We start from the raw sequence: 27295 nt of genomic DNA on the forward strand, positions 1-27295 counted from the left end.
CCCCCTCTCGCCCCACCCCACCGCAGAGGCCCTCTATTTTTTTTCGCTGACCCAGCTTACCAACCTCTCTCTTGCACACACTAAGCACACACAACCTCCAATTCCTTGTTTTTTCTCGTAGAACGTCTCTCTCTCTCCCCTCTCTCCCCCCCCCTCTGAAGGCTCCATCGCCTCACGCGCATGCGACAGTAGCTCCCAACCAACGCAAGAGGATGTGCGTAGAGGGAGACCTTTCAACTCTATCAACAGCAACAGACAGCTGCTAGGAAATAGAGATTTCTCGCTTGCTTAGCCGTTGGGGTTTGCCGGTAGCAGGGAGCTCTCCCCCTTTTCTTACTCCACCCATCATTTTGCAATTTCTGCACCCGTTTGTAGAGCTGCTTCTTGTGGGTAAATGTTTGTTCTTTCTCAGTGGCTTCGACTATAAATTTCTGCGTCAATTTTCGCAATTTTTCTTAGCAAACTGTAGCGAGTAGTGCTCACTCATGCAGGCGATGAGGGAGATTGAGCTCCAGGCGAAAGGAATACTGCCACGCTTTGTGTTCGGCAAACCACTTGCCCTTCAAGTATCTGCATATAGGTGGGCTGATGCGAGCACAACCTAGGTGAAAGGCGGTTCATGACAGTACATTTTCGTGAAATTCTGCCTCTTTGCAAGGGCCAGCTTGTGCTAGTAATGTGCCAAGAGAACTGCGGCGGAGGTGCACACCCAAGCGGAAACTCGATGACCCTTGGTTGATCCCTGTCTAGCACCGATACACATTCATATGCCCACTGGATTCATACTCTTTTGTCATGGCTGGTGAAGGAGATCTTAGCAACAAGCTTTCGCAGAAGACAACCCTGTTTGGTCTCAAGCTATGGGTCCTCATAGGTGTGGCAGTGGGCATTTTTATCGTCCTCATCCTGTTCTTTCTCTCCCTTTGGCTCATATCTCGGAAGAAATTGAGGATGATGGCAACAGCCGAGAAGCTTCGTTCAACAGCTTCCATCCCTTCTGACTCCAAAGAGATCAAGGAAGTGAAGGTGGACAGGGTCATTCCTTCCACTAGTGGCGGAGTAATCCTCACAATCACTGATAATACAGGTGATGGTGAGCCTGAGAAGGTTCTTGTTCGTGTGGGTGTCTCCCGGAAAGCCTCCTCCAGTGGAGACCGGCGCAGCAGTAGAGGACTGAGCAAAGAGTTTGTGGAGAAGCAATCCCTCCTGCAAGATCAGGAGATGCACCTCATTCCTCACTCTGGATTGTCCGCTGAAGAACAAGAAGCACGTAGGTGTACACCGGAAGATGGTAGCTTTCACCCTATTGCTTCAAGTGGTGAACTTACTGGTGAAGATATGCATTTTGGGTGGGGACATTGGTTCACTCTCAGAGATTTGCAGATTGCGACTGATGGTTTTTCCAAGTCTAATGTGCTTGGGGAGGGTGGGTATGGTATTGTCTACAAAGGCAGACTGGCAAATGGAACTATGGTGGCGGTCAAGAGCCTTCTGAACAATATGTAAGTCAGTGGGTCTCGTGCACAGCTTGAGTGAGATTTACATCAAGTGGGTTGGTGTGTAAAATTTTGATGCAACAATGCAGGGGCCAAGCAGAGAGGGAATTTCGTGTGGAAGTGGAAGCCATTGGGCGTGTGAGACACAAGAATCTTGTGCGGTTTCTTGGTTATTGTATGGAGGGTACTTACAGGTATCAAAAAACTCAATTAGTGCAAGCTTTCTGTCCTCAGCAGATTTGCTTATACAGTTTTTTCATTCCAGGATGCTAATTTACGAGTATGTGGACAATGGAAACTTGGAGCAGTGGCTACATGGCTCTTCCAGCAGCATGACTTGGGAGAATCGGATGAGAATTATCATTGGCACTGCCAAAGCGTATGTTCATAGATGCTGTCATTTCTTACAAAGTGTACACTACAGCATAGAGTTCTCTTTCGTAGGTAGAGTGATTCTGCTTTGTGTAATCAAGCTATACTCAAATTGTTTTTTGGAATTTTCAGTCTAGCATACCTCCATGAAGCTTTGGAACCCAAAGTGGTGCACCGGGACATAAAGTCGAGTAACATATTGATTGATAGTCAATGGAATGCTAAGGTGTCTGATTTTGGGCTTGCTAAGTTGTTGGGGGCGGGGAAAAGTCATGTCACGACACGAGTGATGGGTACATTTGGGTAAGCTCCTGTATTTCCTTTTTCATATTTTGGGGAGTCTCTCTCTGAAATGTTACTGCACTTGATGGCTTCACAGATATGTGGCTCCTGAATATGCTAGCACGGGCCTTTTGAATGAGAGAAGTGACGTCTACAGTTTTGGGGTTCTTCTTCTTGAAACTATCACTGGCAGGGATCCTGTCGATTATGCTAGACCTCCTGGAGAGGTATGTTTTTTAAATTTTGTGAAAAACATTGGATTTTTTTCTAGCAAAATGTTTATACTATGGTCAGTATGCACTAGTAGTCGTTGGCAAGATTGTGAACTTAGGATTGTACTTTGGTCTGCCTTTGTCTTGTCCACTCTACCTATCTTTGCGCTCAGCTGGGAGTCTAGGAGTTGATGAACTGCTTGACCCTGTGTGCTCATGACATCGTAGGTGTGTAAAGGTTATTATAGGATACTCATGTCTCTCTTTCAGCTGTGCACTTCGTGGATCTTTTAGGCAGAGGCCAAACCTCTTTATGATCTTTCTTAGTGGTGCAATGGAAAATTATCAGCTCTCTTATTCCTTACAGAAAATCAGTTGTTATATGATACTCCTGTCTCGCTTTCGGCTGTGCACTTTGTGGACCTTTTAGGCAGAGATCAAACCTCTATGATCTTTCTTAGTGGTGGAATGGAAAATATCAGCTCTCTTGTTCCTTACAAGAACTTAGTTGCGAAGGTCAGTGTTGGTATTCCAATTTTGGCTTGATGGAGTAGAAAGGCTATACGAGGACTCTTTTACCCATTTTTGACTCTGGCATCCCATTATGCATGAGAAATTGTGAGTAAGAGAGAGACAAGTTATGTGATTCAGCTCAATGTTTTCTGTACTAGAGTGCTAGGAGTTAGGTTTTTCCAAGGATTCTTCAGCACGGTTGCATTGCCATGCATAGAAGGTGGTAGATATTTATGATAAAATTTATCTCCCAAGTCTTTTTTTGTTGATCAAGAATAAGTGGGGGTTGAATCAGTAAACAATGAGACCGCTTTAGGACATGGCTTTTAGTGTCCTTACGTCATGAAGCATGTGGGTGATGACACTTAGTCAACATCTTTTGCCTCAGGACACTGGTGAGGCATAAATTGGTGTCTCTCATCAGAAAACCCTCCTTGAGAGAATAACGAGGTATTGATGGCCCATTCGCAAACTCATAGAAATATTAACAAAATTTGTTCCCTAGGATACCGCTTTCTCTTCTCATCCAACTCATGATGATAAAGGGCAGGGATAGTTGACCCGTGGCCCCGTGGTTTGCGGGAAAAAGCGTTTGTAACCACATTCTTCTCACTTGTCACATGCACAATGTATTTGGAAAAGGAATTGTGACAATGAAGTGGTTTCATCTCATTTGTTTATTGGATAGCTTAGCTCAAGTGAGAAGGTATGTAAGACTCCGATGATTTGTATGCATGTTTATCAGATAGCTTAGCTCAAGGGAGAAGGTATGGTGAGACTCCGAGGATTTGTCTGCATAGGAGACTCCGCATCCAACAAGTAGTGCTTCCAAGAGCTAAGAGCATGAATGACGTCTGATAGCTTTTCTTATAGATCTGTGTACGCCTCAACGCCTTAGTGATCCTCACAATGAACCTTAAATGGCTCGTACAATTCTGGCAATAAAAGATTAGGCCTTGTAGTGAGCTTCTTTTAGAGCCTTTCAAAGGAATTGATCTTCTTTTTCCCTAGCTAAATGTTACTCCTTTCTTGATTAGATTATGTAAGGAGCCGCGATCTTTGCTAAAAGTATGATATAAAACCCAAGAAATGTCTCACACCATGCACATTCCTAAGTGGTGGCCAATCCCTGATGGCTGCAAGCTGGTTTCTTGTATACACCTCTGTGAGAAGCAATGTGTCCCAAGAAATTGATGTCCCTGATAAAGGATTCACTCCTTGAATCACCTGTCGATGCTCCTTCAAAGATATCATCAAAGAAAGTACCTACAAACTTCCTATACCTATGAAAATCTTGGCCATGATCGTGTTAAAGGTTGCTGCTGCACTCGTGAGGCCAAAAGGCATCAATAGGAAAACTCAAAGATTCAAAAATTCATCTTGAAAGAAGTCTTATGGAATTTTCAAGTGCTATTTAAATATGATGGTACATACTCTTCAAATCTGTGTGTTAAAAACATGTGGATTTGTGATCGATCAAGAGTATCATCTATTTGTGGAATGGAAAACCGATTCTTGTTGGCTATCTTGTTCAAGGCTCTAAAATCAAGGCAATTTTCCAAGCCTCATCCTTGTCGGAGCAAAAATGGCGAACAATAGGGTGGAATGGAAAACCGATTCTTGTTGGCTATCTTGTTCAAGGCTCTAAAATCGAGGCACATTTTCCAAGCCTCATCCTTCTTCTACAGGAGCAAAACTGGCGAACAATAGTGTGAACAATAAGTTGGATCAACCTCCTCTCTAAAAGTCACGCGCTTGGTTCATGCTGTCCTCTTGTTGAGCAACATTACTTTGTAAGGCAGTTTGTTAGGTGGGAATTGCTTGAAATCAAGTCAATCATATGATCTTCAAGCTTGTATGTGTGGAGAGAGCTCTCTAGGCAATTGCTTCGAAATATAGTGGGTATTTTTGCAAGAATGAGGAATCGTATTGTGTCCTTATTTAATTGTGAGTGGCTGGTATATTGTTGTTGGAACCTCACTCTTTAACAAAAATCAAGTAAGCAGAAATATGTGTTTCCATCAACTTAGAGACCACCGAAGCATATACATCAGGGACGTGCTCTCTCAATTTTCACATTCAATACAAGGCCTTTTCCTCTATGTTGCAAGTGTAGCCATCTGTCTTGGGAGTCTATCATTTGATGGTTCTTGTGATGCCAAGGCATCCCAAGCAATACATCACAACCTTCTAGGGAGATGATTTGGAACTTGAGTTTGCCTGAGTATCTTCCACCTCAGGGCGTGGAGCTACAAGAGCAACATCCAATTGTGGCCCCATCTCCTCAGGCATCATTCCGAACTTGGCTAGAATCTCTTGAGAGAAAGTTTACCTTTGCTCCATTGTCAAAGGATGTTAGGGCATCCTGGGCTATCTTTTCCCAAGCTTTGCATAATTTTGAGGACTCATCTTCACGATGCATCCAATCATATCCGGAACTAGACCGATTGCGGCCTTGTCCTTCTTTGCTTTGCATTCCTCTAGTTCTTTATCCTATGTTATTGTTGGGAATAAAGGTCAATGTGCTTGGCGAAGTTGTGTCCGGCCACCCAACTTACACTAATCTTATGACTAATGATTCATTGAGTATTCTTATCTATTTATTAAGCAATAAGGAGCTTACACTTTGCAGTTGCTATGATAGCAGGCATGCATGCTAGTGCTTCACTATCGTCTCTCTCTCTCTCTCTCTCTCTCTCTCTCTCTCTCTCTCTCTCTCTCTCTCTCTCTCTTCCCCCTTCCCTGTGCACACACCACCTAGGGCATAGCGACTGTTATTAGAGCCGGAGTTCCGACTTGGGTATGTGGACATGATCGTGCAGAGCTCTAGCCACCGTAAAGATGACCTTGAAGCTTTGAGACATTGAGAGGCTTGATAGCTAATGTACTCTGAGGATGCACATGGTCTGAAAGGGCTCTCGCAACAGGTGAATATAGTAGTGCTAGAAAGTTATCATGAGTGAGCACACGTCTCTTTAGAAAAAACTATCTCAGGTTGCTAGTAAGAAGATTTTATTAGGAGCGCTTGCAATCACTTGTCATGGATGATCCACTCGAAGACGTTAAACTATAATCGAAATTTTGACTTGAATGGAACATAAAAGATGCCACTTGCACTTTGTAGATATATGGGAGAGGAGTTTGACGACACATCGATGTGATTTTTAATTAAGGTCTTGCCTCTTATTTATAGACACTTGGCCTTATAAAAGCAACTAAAATATCACCAGCGTAACTGCGAAACGCGTTTCAGCAGGCCTGAAACGCGAAACGGGTGAAACGGCTGAAACGTTTCACCTGCAAGGTGAAACGCCTGGAGTGAAACGCCTGAATGAAAAATTGCCTTTAGAGAATTTAGCCATTAAATAGTTATTTATTTATTATGTATATGCTATTTCAAGGTTAACATAGCTTGTGTCTCTACTCACTGCACTGTGAGCACCTATTTTGTCGATACATAACTCTATATATACACAAAATTGGCGTTTCGATCATACGTTTCACTAAAGCCTTAGCTCGGGGTGAAATGCCACGTTTCGGGGTGAAACGTTTCGCGGTTACGCTGAATATCACTTCTAAAAACAAAGCATAAAAGTCTTTTGCTTTTAGTAATTGGGCCCACATGCTGAAATTTAAATCGCTTCATTTATCGGTGTCCAAAAAGATGTACCAATGTGAAAAACTGTCACATCAACGATTCCATACGTCGTCACCATTTTTGGCATGATTTGCGCTGGAGTATAACTCAACTTATATCGTGAGTCTTTGTCTTATGGCTTTTGTTGCTACTTGACCGGCTAGCTTCTTCTTGGTGCCACGTATCGGCTTGTCACATACCCCTCTCATAAAGAATAATAATCATTCGTGATTGCACCTGCAGACACAAAAATCAACTAGGTAACATAGATAAGGGTTATAGACCCATGCAGTCGAGCAAACAAATTCCATCATCAAACACATTCACTTTAGTTAGAGAGAATGCAACTATCTTTCATCTCCGACACTACCTACGTCACATAAACCACAAAACATAGAAGAGGGCTTGCTACATGAAACAATGATGATTTGTTCAAGTGTTCTAGTGCTCAATGCCACAAGCGCTCAAGTCGCCTTGTTGACAAATCAATCTAGTGTTGATTTCTAATGTCGTCATACATGGTTCCATAGCATGTCTGGAGAAGCATATCGTGCTAAACCATGTCTAATCACGTCGTTAATTACAATATAACAGTTTGGTATGTATCCTCTATACACATGCCCCTAGCATATGTAGCAAATATATCTTGATAGGCTTTATCGTTACGTTGTTTAACACAGGTATATCAATTCACTAAGGGTCTTTAGGAGCATCTTATTAATAAAAACAAGGATGTTAACATTGGTATATCAATCCGCTAAGGGTCTTTAGCAACCTCATCTTATTAACAAAAACAAGGATCATAACCAAATGTTCATGTACCATGAAGAGGAAGCATCCTCCTTCAATTTGGCATCCAAAGAGTTGTGGACCTATGCCCCAAACCATCCATGGTAATAGAGATAGTAGCTACACTCCATTCACACATTGACCTTGAAACATTGTTCTTTGTCATAGATTGAAGCAAAAAGTCATCTACTTCATTCACACATTGACCTTGAAACATTGTTCTTTGTCATAGATTGAAGCACAAAGTAATCTACTTTCATAAGCTATTGCATGGCCGTCTTGAGTAAGAAGTGAACCATACAATCGCCTGAAGCATCACAATGTACTTCAAATAGTTTTCGTAGGTCAAGCACGATGAAGATTGATCCATGGGTTAAAAGGTACTTAAGCCTTCCAAAAGCTTCCTTTTGCTTAATACCCCATATGAAGGATTTTTCTTTGTAACGTCATGAGATCCAAAAAGCCAAGCACTAGCGCTCGTTGGCAACTGAGAGAGATCTGAAGAGAAACTTAAAAAAAAAGAGAAAATTACCAAAATACCCCTCTTATTTTTGGTGCCGCCACATGAGCGAAATGACGAATTAAACCTCTGTAATAAGAACAGAGTCCAAGAAAACTTTGGACATCTTGAACAGAAATAAGCTATGGCCATTTTGAAATATCTTGAATCTTTGTTGGCATGCGTACTAGGTTGTGAAAGACTGTGTGTTTCAAATAGTGAATTAAAAAATCACTTTTCTTAGGATTGACTTGAAGTATATGCTTCTTCATTTCTTCAAAGACAATCTGCAATTGTCGTTTATGTTCTTCTTCTGTGTGAGAGAAGACGAAGATATTGTCAAAGAAGATTGTTGTGAATTGTCGACGAGGACGGAAGATGCGGTCCATCATTCCATTGAAAGTTGCTGGAGCATTAGTAAGGTCAAAAGGCATTACTAAAAACTCGTACAATCGAAGGTTTGTGCCTCTTGTAGCTTATCTAAAATATCATCAATTCTGAGTTGAAAATCTGTTCTTTATCCAAATCTTGTTTAAAGAACGATAATCAATGCACATTCAAAACTTGCTTTCTTTCTTTCGAACAAGTAGAATTGGTGAACAATATGGACTTCTAGGTGGAACAAGACCCTTTTCCAAATTCCAAGAGTTCATTTACTTCTATAAGAAATTCCTCCTGTTGGAGTAAACTAAGTCAGTAAGGTGGTTGATTCGGAGGTAAATGACAGGAATCAGATCAATGCGATGATCTTTTGGTCTTCCAAGAGGTAATTCATCGGGGAGAGAGTCAATAAAAAAATCTTGATACTAATTAAGAAAATTTAAACGATATTTATCCAAATTTGACAAGACATTTTCATCACTCATCTCTCTCTCTTCAAGTAACCAATAAGACACTTCTTTATTTCTCTTTTAACAGAGATCTGATTGACCATAGAAACTGGCCACTCACTTGCACTAGCATCTACATCATAATGCTGCCCTTTAGAGTGGAAGAAAAGTTTTTTATTTACAAATTTTGGGATAGGATGAATTATATAATGCTTCGGTAGTCCAGATGCTTTGAGAAGTGAGGCCCTTGGGCTTCTTATAAACTTACAAAGGGATGCTAAAAGCAGAGCCCCAAAAGCCATAAACTCAAAAGCAAAGTCTTCCAAAAGCATCTTGGTCCAAAAATTGTAGGAAAAGCAGTATGAAATTCCGACATTCCTAGAGAAGACACCACCACCTTGGGTAGATAGACACTTACCACTTGACCTCGACACGTCAGATCACTTGCTTACACATGAGCATCTACATGGACTTAGGGAAAGAAACTTGGATCTCTTCTTGGACAGGTTCATTACTTGGATCTACAGATTGGAGTGGGACCTCAGTGCTTTGGACTCTCTCTTGGAGAGCTTACCCGCGAGATGTGGGAGATCAGGCATCCCACGACTACATCCGGAGGATTGCTACCTTCAGAGTTGCTTACACTCACCCTCCGTAACCTTACAACAGACTTAACCCCCGACCTGGGCAATAATCACCAGACCTGGGCAGTAATCCCCCGACCTGGGCAATAGGCCACTCCCAACTCATTCACATTGAGAGCCACACCAAGTTGCGGTTTGGTGGCGTTGTTAGTGTGGATTCTTTTTTGGTTGACATTGGAGGATTGGAGGCAAGAGATACAGGCAAGACGATGCAGACAGATTGGTTTGGCCTTTCCTCTTATAATTCGTGAGTTTAGACTATTCTGAACTTATGAAGGTATATTATTCACAGCGCAGACTTCTCATTCTGGCTTCCCTTCTTCATACATGATGATTACGGTGCAGACAGCTTGGTTTGACCACACCTCTTCTCAAAGGCCCTTCACAACGCAGACTGTTGAGTTTGGCTTTCTCATCATCTTGGATTACCCTACCTACTGGCAGGACACCATCCGGTGGTGGTCTGTGCGGTCTACCGGTGACTGTTGCAGCTTACTGTAGCTTCTACAGTGCTGATTGTTTTGTGTGGCTTTCCTTGTTTCGGAGGACACAGATTGCTACATCCGGCCTTCTTGGAGTTTAACATAGCTTAGCCACCTGGCCACACTGGGTTACAGGTTCATGCATTGACAGGCTTCCGGTCATTCTCACGACAGTTCTTGGGCTTCTCCATTTTCTCCAAACAGTTTGACTACAGACACCACAGATCCTATTGGGCAGGACACTTGCACGTCTATTCGCACTTCTTTTACGACAAGGATGGCCAGTCCGGAGACACTAGCCATACAAGGAAGTGCCCTAGACCTGTGTGAAGCAGCAGAGTTGTGTAAATCTAAGACCCCCTTTCAGCATCGGATACTGAACAAACCACATGAAGCTGAAGATGTGAGGCAAATGATGAAGATGTCCACAAAGCTACAATATATCCATTTCCCATGTGACCTGCCCTCCTCAATAATGGCTCGTAGAGTTCGGATGTGATCAAGAGTAGAGAAACCCCTCGTGAAACCTGCTTGTCCTGTTGCTCGTATACCTTCTCTCTGGCCATTTGCTCAGCTGTTGCTCGAGAATGGATGCGTATAATCGTGCTAATGCGTGACCAATCATAATAGTACGGTAGCTTCGAGGCTCCATAGGGTCTCCTTCCTTTAGGATAGGCATGATAGTAAACAAACTCCAAGTCTCAAGCAGGCCCTCCCACAAAGCACATCATAGCTAGAAGCTCTGCAAGCATATCTTTGGCATGAATAAAATGCTCGGTCACTAATCCCTCATGATCATAAGCTCTCCCATGCTTCATCGTGTCGATGGCTTTCCTTACCATCTCCGCTGTAAAGAAGACATATGCATGTGGGCATGGTCCCATGCTTCATCGTGTCGATGGCTTTCCTTACCATCTCGCTGTAAAGAAGACATATGCATGTGGGCATGGCTTTGATGGATCCGTTAGCAGTGGTCGCCCCGTGCTGTATATAGGGATGCTGCATATCGGCCCCACCTCTCCGAAGAAGTAATAGCTAGAGCGGGAGAGGATTCATGAAAAAGCCGCCAAGCCTCAGTTGAATCTTGACTCAAAAATAGCTGGTATAACTCTTGCTCAAGACTAGCTAGAAAGGCCCTCTTCTTCCGGCGTACTAAACGCCGGAAGGCAATACACGATTGTCTTTGAGTGATGACTCCCAAAGAAATCTCTCTCTCTAGGCGGGCTCTCTCTCAAATCTCTGCACTCCTCATCATACCAAATGTTCTGGGGCATAGTCCCAGAACGACGTCTCTGCTTGGGCTGTGTATGTGGATAAGCCTCCCTAGCCACATCCCGTAGAGTCTTTGTCAGAATATGGTTGAGCTCCTCCAAAGGTCGCCTCGGATCCTCTGTGCATAGGTGTCTATAAATCCCATCCATTTAAACAAAGTCCGTCTCCGCAGTGAAAGTATATCTTGTAGGACCTCTTGCTCGTGTCCTTTAGAGCTGTGGTGAACTGGAAGGAGATGTCTAGTGTCAAAAGGGCATGGTCCATTGCTACCCCAATGGGCCGGGCTCCAACTATGAAGTTCTCAACATGGGAAAGAAAGTTCGGTGTGGCCATAATATAATCCACCGTGCTAGCCCCGTGACGATGTGGGAAGCAAGTGAACCCGACAGTTGATGGGAATTTCTGTAAGCCATTAAGTATGGCTAACCCATGTGCGGTGCCCATATCTAGCAAGTATCTCCCATACTTTGTACATTCTGTATCCTGTGAGCGTTTGTCCAGCCCCATGTTTATGGTGTCCAACTCTCTCAACATCTCCTCCGACGTATCATAGAAGACTGTCTGATGGTTGCCCGTCCAGGCATTGAAGTCCCCCTAGAGAATGATGTCCCCATCCTTAGAGAACTCCCATATGTCATCGTCAAGCTCAGAGAAAGGAGAGACTCCTCTAGGTGACGCATAGGTTGATGTATTTGGAGCAAAGTAGCATATGGCAATAAAGAGAAATCTGCCTGTGTCAGCCTTCAATCTCACCCACATGTACCTGGCATGATCGTCTCTCCAAGCAATATGTACAAGCGATTGCAAATCTTCCCTGAAAAGAGGCACTACGCCGGGCCGTGTTGAGTAAAATTTAACTGTGATTTAAAGTTGTGAAGTGCTCTCCTGTGTCATGTCAGATTCGCGATTTGTAAATTCCCAGCAACTAGGCAGATTGCGTCATGATTCAGGGGATGTTTCAGGGTTTAACTTCATACCTTTTTGCAGTGTCGGTTGGAGTCATGATTCAAGGGATGTTTCAGGGTTTAACTTCATACCTTTTTGTGCTCTTTTTGAGAGAGGCAATCCCATTCTTTCTTCATATCCGTTTCAAAATCAGGAGGAAGAAACTGAGCATAGAAATGCTTTTTTAAAGTCTTCCCAAACAATGCGACATAAAACGCATTTCAAAGCTCTGAAACCTTGAAGTCCTCGGCGAAACAATTAAAACGTGAAACTTGTTTCAGGTGAGAGGTTTTACAGGTCTAAAACCCCGAACCCTGAAACCTCGTTTCGGCGAAATAATCGAAACGCAAAACTTGTTGAAATAGGTGAGACTTTGAGGTTTAAACCAGTGTAATAGGGAACGGGCGTAACATAGCCCAAATGTTCCGTAACGGCGTTCCGGACGAGTCCCGTTCTTGAAACGGAGTCAAGAATGGAACGCCGTTCCGCAACGGGGTGTAACCGGAACGGGGGGAACATGAGGTGGAATGTCGAAATGCGGGGCGAAATAGGCAAAAGTAAGCATTTGGGGGCAAAAAAGCAGGCTTTTGGGGGAAGATTTGGGGCTGTTTGGGAGACATATTTGGTGCAGTTTGAGGGCAGGTTTGGGGGCAGTTTCTGAGTTGTTTAGCAGTTGATTTGGGACTAAGTTGAATGGAGGTAGTTCAAGCCTTACTTTAGTTGACCGTTCCGGCCCCCCCTCCTCCCCGTTCCGTTCCCGATCCGGACCCTCCCGTTCCCGTTCTCTGTTCCCGTTCCGGGTAACTATGGTTTAGACCTTGATAACAAGAGGTGATATTCAACTATTTTTGGGCCACATTTATCGACATAATGATAAATTATAGAACGTCTGTAGACTCAAGCGAAAAAATAGATTTGGGTTTTTTCTCATGCGAGAAAATTGATTTTTTCTTTCTGTTATTTTCAAGCTTCCAATACAACGAGCTCTCGATCTCTACCGTCCTTGGTCTCTCTCATCGTATGAATGTGTGTGTACCTATACTTTACATGCAGGCTCACCTTATGAGTGCGTGCTTATGAATATAGATGCTAGTGTGCACTATGTACATACACACATACATATATAGATATATGTATGCATATATGTGATCGTGATGCTCTTAGGAATTTTCATCGTGATTTTATGATCTTTTACGTAGATAAGTGCTCTAATAACTTTGTTGCTACGTGCAAAAAGTTATATTTAGAATGCTTGTTAGGTGAAGTAAACTCTCAGACTTACAGTGATTGTGATCTTTCGATGCAATAGGTTGTCTTGAAACATCAAGATTTTTGTAAGTCTTTTGGTTTCAAGTGCCAGCCTAAATTACCTTTTTTATATACCGTTTGGAAGTTCCACAAGAACCCTATAAATATAAAGCCTAGATTTATAGCTGCTTCTTACAACACCTCTTTGACCGAGGTTTCCAAATGGCTTAGTTATTGTTTCAAAGCCATTTTACCCAACGTAAATGAACTGTGGAAAAATCTGCTAAAGGAAGCAGACGCACTTACCGATTCAAGTTGGATTTTAAATGATTCAGTAGGTGTGATTCCTGTTATAAAGTTTTTGAACTCTTCAAGAAGCCTTAAGAAGAAATCTTCCCCTTTATTCCCCTTTATGTCTCCAAACTTTTGACTTTACAACACTATATACGAAGCTAAATTTGGAGGACCTTAAATTCAGAGTCAAGTCTCTTATTTCAGAAGTTTTTGCGGATAAGCTTGAAAAGGATAGGTACAAGGCATTGCTAGTAGAAAAGTCAACCTTGAACTTTGACTTCTTATGGTAAAAAGTAAGAATGTAGATGTAGACAAAGGAAGAAAGAGATTCACCAGAATTGTAGATGACATTGACATCATATCTTGGTTAGATTTTCTTTTGGACAATTTATGTATAACCGTCGGTGACTCTCTTTTCAAGCAAACAATGGGTATCCCTATGGGCACCAATTGTGCTGTTTTTCTTGCTAATTTCTTATTTTTTTAATTTATGAGTTTGATTTTATGGAGCGTCTTGTCCTTGCTAACACTTGCCCAATATTTTTGCACAAGTTATGCAATGTAAGACGCTTTGTAGATGATCTTTTTGTTCCCGACGTTCCTTATTTTCAAGATTTTATGTACTTGAATTCGAGTTCTGTAGGTGGAGGAATTTATCCGAAGGAGTTTTGTGAACTTAACTGTACCACAAATAGTGATTGTTGTGCCTTTTTAGACCTTAAGTTTTTTTAGACTCCATTGGGATCAGAAGTAGATATCTATGATAAGCGCCTTCAACCAGAATATACCAATCTAAATATCATCCTTATGCCTCACATTTCCTCGAACATTTCTCTTTTAGCTAAGTATGGTGTCATTTGCTCTCAGTTATTTAGATTTTCTCGTCTTTGTTCTAGTTAATCTGCTTTTGTCGTTCAATCGTGCCATCTTATTTCTTTACTCGTTGAGAAAGGATACTCATTCAAAAGAATCATGAAAAACGTTCGTTCATTTTGGCATCATAGTAAGTTTATTTTTAGTGTTTCTTCCTTTGGAATGTTCCAGATAATCAATAGTAAATTCAATAAAAGTGGGGAGCTTAAAAGCCCACTTATTGTTTGACTTAGTAACACACTATTTTGTTGTTTTGATCTCTAGCGCTTCTAGTATTTTTACTCTAGCTTGACAAATGCTAGCCTTCATCATGGCTGAGTATGCCCATCACCTCCGGAGGGTGATAGAAACTCAGCTCGTTGGTTTTGTAGAGTACGTTCAAAGCATGAATGACCTCTATACAAACCTGCACCTACTCCGGAGGATGTCATAGCTGTTGTCCAAGCTATGCATGATAAAGGTGATAATCTTATTCTTCCTGTTTGGACAAGCAGCGAAGTTGAGCTTGCATAGTTACCCGGAACGGGAAAGGGAGGCTCTGGAACGGGACGGGAACGGGGATGAGGAGGGGGGCTCGAAACGGGAACGGGGTTGGAACGGTCGACTAAAGTAAGGCTTGAATTACCTCCATTCAGCTTAGTCCCAAATCAACTCATAAACAACCCCAAAATTGCCCCCAAACTTGTCCTGAAATTGCCCCAAATTTGTCTCCCAAACAAACCCAAATCTGCCCCCAAATGCCTACTTTTTCCCGTTTCGCCCCGCATTCCGCTGTTTCGGCTCATGTTCCGCCCCGTTTCGCCTGGTTCCGGAACCCCATTCCGGAACGTTCCCGACTCCGTTTCGGGAATAGGACTCGTTCCGAACGCCGTTTCGGAATGTTTGGGCTGCATTCTGCCCATTCCCTGTAACACTGAGATGAGGTCACATTTTGTCAAGTTTGGATCTTTGTACTTTGGTTATTTGCAGCCTCTTCTTCGTAGGTTTGGAGTAGTATTCATTTTTCGATTTCGTATTTGGCTTACGTTAGGACTTAAGAATATGTTCCTTTAGAAGTTGTTGGACAAGCAGTGAAGTTGAGCCTTGACGTCACATTTTGTCAAGTTTGGACCTTTGTACTTCTTTGGTTATTTGCAGCCTCTTCTTCGTAGGTTTGGAGTAGTATTCATTTTTCGATTTCGTATTTAGCTTACGTTAGGACTATGAATATGTTCCTTTAGAAGTTGTTGTGTGAAGTTTGATTTCTAGGATTAAGGTTTTAAGATGTCTTTTTCTTTTTTGTTTAAAGTTGAGTACTTGTTTTAAGTTTTAGCCAAGTAAGCTACGTCAACTTATTTTACGCGTCGCTCTTCTAAAAACATTTTTACGTTAATAATGTTCTGTTGTATCTAGTTTTGTTTCATAGCAAATAAAGTGATTTTCTTTTTTTTTTCCCTCTTTTCTTTTCTTGAGTCCCTTTGCTTTTATAGTTTTATGAGTGCTTTATTCCATCTTATAATTCGTGAGTTCAGACTATTCTAAACTTATGAAGGTATATATAAATATAATTAAATAATTATATACATATTATTATGAAACCCGTTTCGCTTCTGTCTTGCCATGAAATGAAACGTTTCAAAACCTTGAAACCCTAAAACGGATAAAACCATGAAACGTTTCATGTCACATTGTTCCAGTCTTTGGGTTTACACCCTTCAAGAAGCGCAATTTGGATAAGTTGCCTTCTATAAAGGCTACTTCATATTGGCGAATGAAAGATGACAACCCCTTCCATTGTAATAGTCAAATTTAACGCCTTTGTCTCTAGCTTTGAAAGTCTTCTTCTTGTGGTGTCAAGATCGCTTCTTGGAAATAGCTTTGGAATCTTCATGGATAGGAATTCTGTGACTACTATTCCTCCGATCCGGGTTATGTTCCCATGCCTTCTTTGGTTGATCAACGGGCTCTTGTGGATCTAGCGGTCTTCTTCAGGGATTATGTTTTCCAAATTTTTCATGAAGAAATAATTTGGAGATTAGTTAGGTGAGGAGGTCATGTTGACGGGAGGTTCCCGCTGCTGCAAGATCTCTTTGAGGATGTGTTGGAGTCCTAGTTTGAGGTACATTTTGAGGTGGCTCTTTCACCATCTTCGCTTTTCCTTTTTCAAGGATCTTGAGTATCTTTTGCACCTTGGGATGAGCAAGTGCATCTTGTAGTTCTTCCATTTGTTTCTTGAGGCGCTCAATCGCTTATTCTTGTCCTACCATGGCGGGGATGTTTTCTGCCAAGAACTCTCTCTCCTTATGGAAAAGGAAAAGTGAGGACCTTGCCTTGCTACTTGTAACCGGCCCTAGGGTGGTAGACGTAGGCTTTCACCTGAAACTTTAACTTTACGACAAAAAGGAACTTCACAAATAAGCCTGTGACTGGAACTCAACACTTAAAGACAAACCACGGCCTGGCAGCTAGAATGCTACGCAAGCAGAAACGACACCCTGTTGGCCCCAAAGATTGGCGCCCCTTTCGATATTGCTTTATTCTTATTAAACTTCAGAAAAACCTGTAAACTTCTACAAGCTGTACCACTTCATTTCGCCAACATAATGGCGCAAAAATCCAATAGGTCAAAAGTACACGTCAAGGACACTTTCCTTGCGGTATAGAAGCTTTCCAGTGAGCTGCAAGTCAATTTCAACACGCTGTAATTTTTTGTTTTGCCACTGTTAGGTGCCTACTGCCCTGTACACGCATCCCAAGGCCTTTTCGAGGCTCCCCTGGCGATTCCCTGCAATTTAGGAGCGAAACCCTAAACCTGCAGAAAAACACAGCAGTCTGTAATTCTCTGTTTTGGATCGTTTCGAGCAGAGCAAGCACGCCTATGTGTGTCTCAAGTGCTTCCGCACGCAATGGGACAGTTCCCTTTCAAATCGGAGGAGTTTTCACACCCTAAACCTGCAGAAAAACACAGCAGTCTGTAATTCTCTGTTTTGGATCGTTTCGAGCAGAGCAAGCACGCCTATGTGTGTCTCAAGTGCTTCCGCACGCAATGGGACAGTTCCCTTTCAAATCGGAGGAGTTTTCACACGAGAAAACTCTCCGTTTTCGCATTTCTTCGCGATGGAATTGTGCGTACCTGAAGGGGATTAGCAATTAGCTAATTTGGTTCTTGTACAGAAGACTCTTTCCTTGGCAAACGCGCATGAACCCCCAGAACTGTACATGGTCATCTGAGAAGCCCAACTAGGGGGGCATTACCATATGTGCAAAGGGGAGAGAGAGATGAGCGAGAGCAAATCGTTGCACTACATAGAGCAAGGGAGAAGGCAACCTTTCTATTAAAGCTGTGAGCACCTGCACCCACTACTCACACACGTTGTAGCACACTTATTGTGAGCTGAAATCAGCCCTCTTAAAATGGGTGCCCCCTTACATGGTCATCTGAGAAGCCCAACGAGGGGGGCATTACCATATGTGCAAAGGGGAGAGAGAGATGAGCGAGAGCAAATCGTTGCACTACATAGAGCAAGGGAGAAGGCAACCTTTCTATTAAAGCTGTGAGCACCTGCACCCACTACTCACACACACTGTAGCACACTTATTGTGAGCTGAAATCAGCCCTCTTAAAATGGGTGCCCCCTCTTGCTGATGCTTCTGGCAATTGCATCTGAAGCCGCCATGTGTCCTGACAGTTTGCTCTTTTGAGTTAATTTCCTAGTACCCACCAACTTATAAGTGTCGCGAGGGGCCTAAATGATTTTGAACTGAGCCTAGACACCCTTTTACTGCTTGGATTGCTGTGCAGATTGGCCCGACCAACTCGTGGTGACCTGCCCTTTCCAACTGCAGGTGAAACTCTCGGCCGTCGGCCGTTTCACACTGGCCATACAATGTTCGGTCATTTGCAACTTCAAAAAGAGGGTCCCAAGAATTAAACAAAAATCATCGGAAAGAAACCAACAACTCAAGTTAGCAATTGCCATGCCCTCGTGACATTACTGTCACAGAAATGAAAGAGAGCACTTAAAGAGTCTTAAACACTTTTGTACTATTTAATTACAACATTTAAATTCAACATGGAATAAAACTAAAAATAATTCAAAAGACACAACATTGGGGACCTGAAGATGGGCCCGATCCCTCTCCGCAGGAGATTTTTCCATTAGTTGATCAACTGATTCTTACAAAGCACATGAACCAAAGCAACGGAATCTATTCTCTACACCAAAATTATTTTGATGTATGCATACAATGCATATTACTCATGAGTATCGTTATCAAAATTTGATATACTTGTAGCCCAAAGCGGCTATCTTTTACGTGTGCTGTAGTCCTTCGTGCGGGGGAGGTTTCTTTTGGTATCCACCTTCTTCCAAAGCGCCGAAACGAGGTCTCTCTTGCTGAAATTTACTCTGCTGGAGCTTGTTTGAGGATTGAAAACTGTACGGACAGCCAATAAAGCACTTGTTTGAGTGCGGCTATCCACAGAAGGATGCACACAAGCACCTGCTGGCTGCTTGTTACCTCCGTGTACGCTCTTTAACCTCTGCACCGCCTTCGAGAGTGTGGGAGCATGGAAAAAAAATAAAAAATAAAAAATATATAAAAATAAATAAATAAATAAATAAATTTATATAAATATAAATATAAATATAAATATAAATATATATATATATATATAGAGAGAGAGAGAGAGAGAAGAAGAAGAAGAGGAGAAATTTTTAACGTTCTAGGAAACCATCCCAAGAGACCTTAAAGATCTATCCGACGAGGAGAGTTGAACTCAAGACTTGTTATTCAAGAGGGAAATGGCATAATCAATCGACCACACGTGGGTGATAGAAAGGTTATACCATTTTCCTCTTTTTATTAGCACACACACACACTCACTCACACGCACACCCGAGAAGAAGATAATTTTTTAACGTCATAGGAAACCATCCCAAGAGACCTTAAAGATCTATCCGACGAGGAGAGTTGAACTCAAGATCTCTTATTCAAGAGGGAAATGGCATAACCAATCTACCACACTTGAGAGAGAGAGAGAGAGAGAGAGAGAGAGAGAGAGAGAGAGAGAGAGAGAGAGAGAGAGAGAGAGATTCTCTGTATGTGTAAGAGAGCACAAAGAAGTAGTGCTAGTAGTCTCTATGGCAAGGTGTGGGATTTTCCTGCTAAATGTTGCTACATGAAGGTAATCGTGGCCTCTTGGGATGCGTACAAAATTTCTCACGCTAAGTTCTTGGCTTATTTTAATGTTATAAAAATAAAAATTGGGCCTTTCATAGTGTGACATGTACCTATCACAAGGGGAGAGAGAGAGAGAGAGAGAGAGAGAGAGAGAGAGAGATTCTTTGTATGTGTAACAGAGCACAAAGAAGTAGTTGCTAGCAGTCTTTATGGCAAGGTGTGGGATTTTCCTGCTAAATGTTGCTACATGAAGGTAGTCGTGGCCTCTTGGGATGCGTACAAAATTTCTCACGCTAAGTTCTTGGCTTATTTTAATGTTATAAAAATAAAAATTGGGCTTTTCATACTGTGACGTGTACCTGTCACAAGGAGAGAGAGAGAGAGAGAGAGAGAGAGAGAGAGAGAGAGAGAGAGAGAGAGAGCACACCAAACTGAGCGTACCTTGCATAGCAGTGGGAAGCTCCTTAAATTGAGCATAGATGGGCTTCTACCGAGATCTACCATGAGTCCTTCCACACTAGGTGGTCGGACACTACCTATACGTCCATACATCACACCTCCCCCATTAGGGAGAAAAAGGTGGACATCTTTTTACAATTTTGGGCTAAGAATGAATTCAACAAGAGAAATCAACTCTGACGCTTGATCCCGTGGGAGTGATCATACAACGGCTTAGGGGCTAGAGACTGAACTTGGGGGCTAGATTCGACATCATGCCGGACATCATCAAGGCATGGAACTTGTACATCTCGCTTATGCAAACATTAGGTCGCTATCCCAATGTAATGGACAAGACGAGGAAGGATTGGGGGCTGCATCATAACGACAAGTATGTGATCTTTTTGCGATATACATCTCTCCCAAAAGGGGTTTGGTGTGTGATGATCCGTACTCAACAAAAACTAGTGAAAGCAATGACTAAACACATCAAATGAAAAGTGTAGGACTAATAATGTTTTGTAGTAGCTTCGGAATACTCCATTGGCAAAAGGCACCTCTACAGCCTTGCTGCAGCAACTCCTTGGCCATAAGGAGCTCACGCTCGTCTGCTGCTTTGCAAAGTGCAAAAATATCAGAAGCATCTAATTCTGCAACACCTATGCACCCCTTCCCTTCCCCATCCAAAAGGCTGCAATATTGGGTCGCTTCTTGCTCATCCTCAGATACCCAAAATCCTTCACAAACATCTTCCACAACCATGCGGAACCTGGTGTCAGGTGAAGAAGCTGAAGACTTTGTAGGAGAGAAGAGGATGAACGAGGAAGCCCATTGGATCCCCTCCTGCTGCCTCGCTTAGGAAAGAGAAGACTTAACTCGTTTGTTCCACTTCACTTCGTGCTCTCCTTGTGCGTATCTTCTTCCTAGGCAAGCACAAACTGGTTTTGGGTCTTCCCTCCAAGGGTTGGTCTCTAGCACATCATAGCTGCTGCTTGCTGTCTATACTCTGCTCCAAACGCCGTTGCATGTCGTAGGCATTAGAAAAAACTTGCTTAAGTAGTGCATCTGAAGTGGAAAGGATCTGGCCATCCACATGAAGTGCCTGCTCAGCATCAAGTTTGTCGTCATCGTGTCCATCAGGATCTTGAAGGGGCGCAGGAGAAAGCGTCGAAGCTGAGCAGACCCATCTGGAAGTGCCTCTGAACTACTGATGTGCAATCAATAAGCGGTGGGAAAGGAGGGAGCTTGGACAAACAAAAGAGTGAGGCTTTGAAGTTGCATCCACACGCAAGGGAAGGTCGCAAGGCAAGGAAATGCAGTCAATTGGCGATGTGAGCCCCATGGAAGCTCTGCTCTGTTACTGCGTGCGTGCGTTGCATGTCGTGGGCAGAGATGGCTACCCGGTGTCAAGCAAGAATGCCACGAGCTGGCCAAAAGCAAGAAATGCCCCCTAACTACCTAGTTTCCTGTCTCCTCCACCAATGTGATGTACCGGTCACGAGGAGTAAAGAGAGAGAGAGACCACCAAACTGAGCGTGCCTTGCATAGCATTGGCAGCTCCTTATATTGAGCATAGAGAGAGTACATGCCAAGATGGGCTTTTACCAAGATCTACCATGCGACCTCCCACACTAGGTGGTCGGACACTATAGCTACACGTCCACATACCACAATATTGACCTTGCCACTTATTTTTTAAAAGGTTTTTAAATTTTGTGTTTTAAAACTCTTATTCATGTGCTTGTCCATATGCATTTGACGTCACTGGGTACTGCTTTACTTATCATACAACCCGAACACGGGTAAATTTCTTAAGTGGCACATTGCACCGGGAAAACTTACTCATGTTTTGTTTTATCAATTGGTACTACCGTACTTGTATATTTATAACAGTTCTGTGTGCACAAAAATCATTTTATTTATTTATAGCCTTAGCTAAACTTGTTATAGTTTTGGCTAGGTTGAGGATGAGAAGACAAGTTAAATTGTTGTAAGAAGGGACAAGCAGGAAGAGTATGGCAGATTGGAAACATTGGTAGCATTGATTGTTCTTCCTCAAAAATTCTTGTTGCATGGCATTTTAGATTTATAGTGTGAAGAGAAGCTGACACTGTGCACATAAAAAAAAGAGCTATGTCGAGACGTGCGCTTCTGATAGCTGCCTAAAGCTCGCGACCTGCGCTCGACGCTTCTGCAACAGCACATGGCCATCGGCTTCTGCCGCTGCTGCAGTTCTCTATGGCCATCGGCTTCTACCATCTTTACTTTTCGTTTTCTTTCGGGGTATTTCCCAATTATTCCGTGATTTTCCCATTTCCCCTAGCTGGTATCCCTACTACTTGGAAGAAAGTTTATCATTTGTAAAGTAGATATGCCCCTATGATTTTCAAAAAATCGCCTTAGAGGGCAATCACAACTGATGCCCTTTGATTTTGAAGGGAAAGTGAACTCAAAAGGCAATGGGTGCTCGGCATCACCACTGCGCACTTGCTGGTGGTGGTGTCGTCGCATTTGGCGTGAAGGAGGGGACGTGTGAGCAGAGTAAGGAAAGCTGCGACCTGGACGAGGGTTGGGGGGACTTGAGACGGGGGACTTGAGAGACATCGTTTATTTTCCTTACATCAAAATTGTAAGCGATTCATCAGCGATGGCAACTTAATCTGATGCCTAGCGCATGCCTAGGCTACCAGAGTTCAAATCGTGTTGCACCATGATGATCGATTTGTGAAAGTAACTTAGATTGAGAACCAAGAAAACGTCTTGGTATTTGATTGATTGATTGATTGATTGATTGAGAGAGAGAGAGAGAGAGAGAGAGAGAGAGAGAGAGAGAGAGAGAGAGAGAGAGAGAGAGAGAGAGAGAGAGAGAGATGAGATGAGATGAGATGAGATGAGATGAGAGAGAGAGAGAGAGAGAGAGAGAGAGAGAGAGAGAGAGAGAGAGAGAGAGAGAGAGAGAGAGAGAGAGAGAGAGAGAGAGAGAGAGAGAGAGAGAGAGAGATGAGATGAGATGAGAGAGAGAGAGAGAGAGAGAGAGAGAGAGAGAGAGAGAGAGAGAGAGATGATGAGATGAGATGAGAGAGAGAGAGAGAGAGAGAGAGAGAGAGAGAGAGAGAGAGAGAGAGAGAGAGAGAGAGAGAGAGAGAGAGAGAGAGAGAGAGAGAGAGAGAGAATGAGAGAGAATGAGATGAGATGAGAGAGAGAGAGAGAGAGAGAGAGAGAGAGAGAGAGAGAGAGAGAGAGAGAGAGAGAGAGAGAGAGAGAGAGAGAGAGAGAGAGAGAGAGAGATGAGATGAGATGAGGAGAGATGAGATGAGAGAGAGAGATGAGAGAGATGAGAGAGAGAGATGAGATGAGATGAGAGAGAGAGATGAGATGAGATGTTATATTAACGTCTTCAAAAGGCCAAAGTGACCTATGAGACCAGAAAGTTACAATGTGGTGGGTTTGATACAAAGTCAGAGTAACAAACTAACTAACAACATAACAAAACAAAACAAAAAATACTATGGGATCCTAAACTGGTTGATGTGAACTAAGCAAAAGGGGCAGCTTGCCGGGATAGCTAAATCACAGGAGATCTAGCATCGGGCGTTGGCGGATCTCATCAATCTCCTCCATGGTGAGTAGTCTGACCGGGCGTCGTGCATGCCTGGCCAGAGTGCTCTGAATCTTCGGATGAAGCCTCCGTCGATGCTGTGTAGTCCTCTGCAGTTGTGGGCGCCTGGATTTCCCCAGCTCACTCGCTTGGTCGATCAATGTGCCTCTGGTGTGAGACGAAAGCGAGCTTTGCTGTGGTAGTAGCTCGTGCGGCTGTCCAGTGTCTGCTCTAAAGAAATCCGTGATCCGTCTCTGAGACTGGCTAGCCTCTCCACTCATTAGGCTATCTCTGTGTCTGCGCAGCTCGAGCAAGAACAAACCCAAGCATCTTTGATCCTCATATCCCATGACTCTGGAGAGTGGTCCAAAACCCTCTCTGAACAAGCAATGGAAGCGGCCTCGTATCTCGTAGTAGACGGGGCAGCGGCATGTGTAGTGCAACTCTGTCTCAGGCTCCATGTCACACAAGGGGCAAGTCTTGGCCTCTGCTGGTACTCCGCTGTATCTCCCAGTCTCAATCCGCAGCTGGTGAGAAGATGTGCGTAACTGGCCAATAGCACATCTTATCCCATGAGACAAGTGGGTGTCCATGTATCTGGGTCTCGTCACAAAACCATCCTCCGTAAGCTGGAGAAGATGCTCTCTGTAGAAAGCCATCTTCGTGCCCAGCTCGTGCGCCGGTTGTATCCATGTCCTCTTGGTGTCTAGCTGGGTCAGGTCTTGACGGATGAGCCTGATGATCTCGGACTGTGTAAGAGTGAGAGATGGTGCATCCAATGAGTACTGGAAGGGTGGCAACCTGTCTATGCTCAACCCATGCGCCTGAAACCATGATGTCATCTCCCCATACCAACATGCTGTATCTCCATGCATGGCTAGCTGTCAAGAGGACTCAAGTGCAATGCGAGCATATCTGTCTCTTTGGAAGTTCCCACATGCGGTGTATGAGGGAGACTGATCTGGTGAGCGCCTCAACCACTAATGGGGGGGCCGCTAGCTCTGCTTGGATAATGGCATGTGGTACCGATGCTTTGGCTCTAATGAGACGTGAGATCATAGAGATCAGAGGTTTCTCCATGCTCCCCCATCCATCAGTGTGACCCGACCCCCCGCGATGATCCAATGAAGGTCCCCATATCTCAGCTCCATAGAGCAATGCAGAAGCCACCAAGGTGTCTAAGAGCCAGAGCTTCGTCCTAGGCTCCTGAAACTGAACCTGTGAACACACCTCTCCAATCTACCCAATGCTGCACGTGCTCTAGTCAATGTGGTCTTTGCTGCTCTCCTGAGTGAGAATGCTGGTCTGCTAAAAACCACTCCAAGGTAAGTGTAAGCATCTGTGTACTCCAGTCTCTTGGCCATATGTGAATGTAGGTTCTGACCTCCTGATCCACTGTGGGGTGGTATTAAAGACCATAACCTTGGTTTTACCAAGGTTGACAGACAAACCACTTTCATGGGCAAACCTATGCTTATAGATAAGGCCAGGACAACTCAAAGGCAGTTGAATTTGTGCAATAGTGCAAACAAACCAAACAAAAAATGCATGTGATTTATGGCAGCTGAATTTGTGCAATAGTGCAAACAAACCAAACCAACAATGCATGCGATTTATATGATTTCTGGGAGTGCCAAATCTGGTAAATACATTCATGACAGAACACCTGTTGAGGGGGAGGGGTCCCCCCTAGTGGACAGTTCTGGCCACAATAAGTTTTGTCAGCAAGCCTCCGGGGCGTCTTCTACTGCTGAAAATAAGTGTAGATGTGTTGGGCATATATGCAACAACCATGGAGAGCTTAGTGATCTTGAAGGTCATTGCCCTCTCTCTCTCTCTCTCTCTCTCACACACACACACACACACACACATTCTCATTGCTACCTACCTATGATAGTATGGCAGCTCAATGAAGAAGAGTTAAAAAACCCAAAAGCCTGCACTATCACTAGGTCATTACTCAAGAGCTCTGAATTTTTAAAAAACATATTGGTGACACTGGATGTGTGCTTAATTTCTTCCTGTGTGTTTTTTTTTTTTAAAGGGAGGGGGGGGGGGGGGGGGGGGGGGGTGTTCTCAGAAAATTGTGCATCCACATTGTCATGTGCCGATTTTAGCAAGTTGCAGGTAGAACATGTTAATATTGCATATTTGCTTAATTGTATTCATTAGAAGATTTAGGCTAATTAAGTTTTCATCGAAATCAAAGCACAGTATTCCGTTCATTATGAAGAAGGGAGCAATCAACAAGTAGGCCATGCGAGTGAAGTTCAATTATGAAGTAGGGTAGGAGGGACTTGGACACTATGAGAGATCGTGGTTTAGTGGTATGCCTTGTGTAGGGTTTCCCTTGGCTTTAGTGCTCTTGACAAGCGTCCAAGGACCATCCTTCTAGAGGACCACACTGTCACACTCTACCTTTTTGCTCTATGTTATGATTTTGAAGAGCCTCACTGATGAGACCAAGTTTTGGCTAACTAACAAACTCAAGTCAATCATAAGGAAGAAACCTCCAATTCAAAAGAGGCTCCCCGCAGGAGGGATAATTTCCTCTCAAAAGTCTTCAAAATCATCAAGGAGGTGGAAATCAAAGGTCTCCTTGAGGAAGCATTCCACCACTGGAGGAAAAATCATCAGTGTAATGTAGACACAAGAAAGAAAAGTGATTCTTGTTACAAATCCATGCATCCACATTAAGTCATGTGCCAATTTGAGTAATTTTTATGTCTATAATGGCTTAAAATTTTATGTGTATAATGTCATGGTATTTGATTTTGAGAGAGAGAGAGAGAGAGTGTGAGTTGCGGTTGTGACCTGCAGGTGAATCTTGTAGACTGGTTGAAGGTAATGGTGGGAAATCGGAAATCAGAGGAGGTGGTGGACCCAAATCTTACAGAGAAGCCCTCTCCTCGTGTGCTGAAAAGGGTGCTATTGATAGCTTTACGCTGTGTGGATCCTGAATCTGAGAAGAGGCCAAAGATGGGTCATGTGGTCCACATGTTAGAATCAGAAGATTTTCCTTATCGGGATGCAAGGGCTCTGCTTTCTTGAGAAAGAAAGTATCATTTAACACGACTCTCTGTGTGGGAGAAATCACAGATGGTTGCTAGGCGCAAATTTTACAGTGAGTCTTTTACTTCCCTCGGTGCCATAACATAAATACATGTGTCGGCCTCCACAGGATGTACCATATCTAGCAGGGTTCTTATCCTTCTGAAGCTATGGAATGGTGGGTTTTGCTGCAACCTTGGAGAACTCTGGAGTGTACATAATTAGAGATCTGGAAGAGGGTTTGGGCTGATTTGCAGGGGGATCTTGAGCCCTCCTCATTGGGATAAGAAATGGCTTTACCCAAACAGGCCAATTGTATCGTTTCATGCAAGGAAATTTATGAAAACAGAGCCTTTGCCTTTCCCATCAGTTTCCCTTCTTGTGCTGCTGGTTTAGACCTTTACTGGCATTACTGCTATTGAATTTGTGAAAAACTTGGAGGCATGCCATTTGAGCGTATATGCCCTTTGTAATTTGTCATAGCATGAGTTTTATGAAAGCTTCAGTCTGGTTCCTATGGTGGAAACAAAAGGATAGCTAAAAGCAAACAGGTAACAATAAATGACATTAGAAACTGCAATGTATATCAGTTGTGGAAGACGGACTAAACGAGTCTTGCATTGTTGATAATAGCAACCATCTAGCCGCTTTTCCTTG

The 27295-nt window shown here is 43.2% G+C and overlaps 1 protein-coding gene and 2 pseudogenes across 2 annotated transcripts; 2 read left to right on the plus strand and 1 right to left on the minus strand.

Annotated features, from left to right (window-relative positions):
- LOC147417502 (putative serine/threonine-protein kinase At1g01540) lies at positions 1-27153 on the plus strand. 2 transcript variants are annotated; one of them, XR_015187236.1, is made up of 7 exons: positions 1-1502; positions 1586-1690; positions 1762-1875; positions 2001-2171; positions 2248-2377; positions 19731-19804; positions 26408-26542. XR_015187236.1 is itself a non-coding variant. In XM_086506515.1 (6 exons), exons 1-6 carry the CDS (start codon positions 796-798, stop codon positions 26636-26638), a joined length of 1458 nt encoding a protein of 485 aa, XP_086362641.1. In that variant the 5' UTR covers positions 7-795; the 3' UTR covers positions 26639-27153. The 2 variants fall into 2 exon arrangements, 1 of the variants encoding a protein (XP_086362641.1); XM_086506515.1 differs by lacking the exon at positions 19731-19804 and having other exon boundaries at positions 7-1502; positions 26408-27153.
- LOC147417503 (uncharacterized) lies at positions 2384-19723 on the plus strand (annotated as a pseudogene).
- LOC147417504 (uncharacterized) lies at positions 19814-22870 on the minus strand (annotated as a pseudogene).
- Positions 27154-27295: the final 142 nt, after the last annotated feature.

The sequence above is a fragment of the Adiantum capillus-veneris genome, chromosome 30 (genome assembly GCF_014529385.1).
Source record: "Adiantum capillus-veneris isolate H3 chromosome 30, ASM1452938v2, whole genome shotgun sequence".
Classification (NCBI taxonomy): Eukaryota; Viridiplantae; Streptophyta; class Polypodiopsida; order Polypodiales; family Pteridaceae; genus Adiantum; species Adiantum capillus-veneris.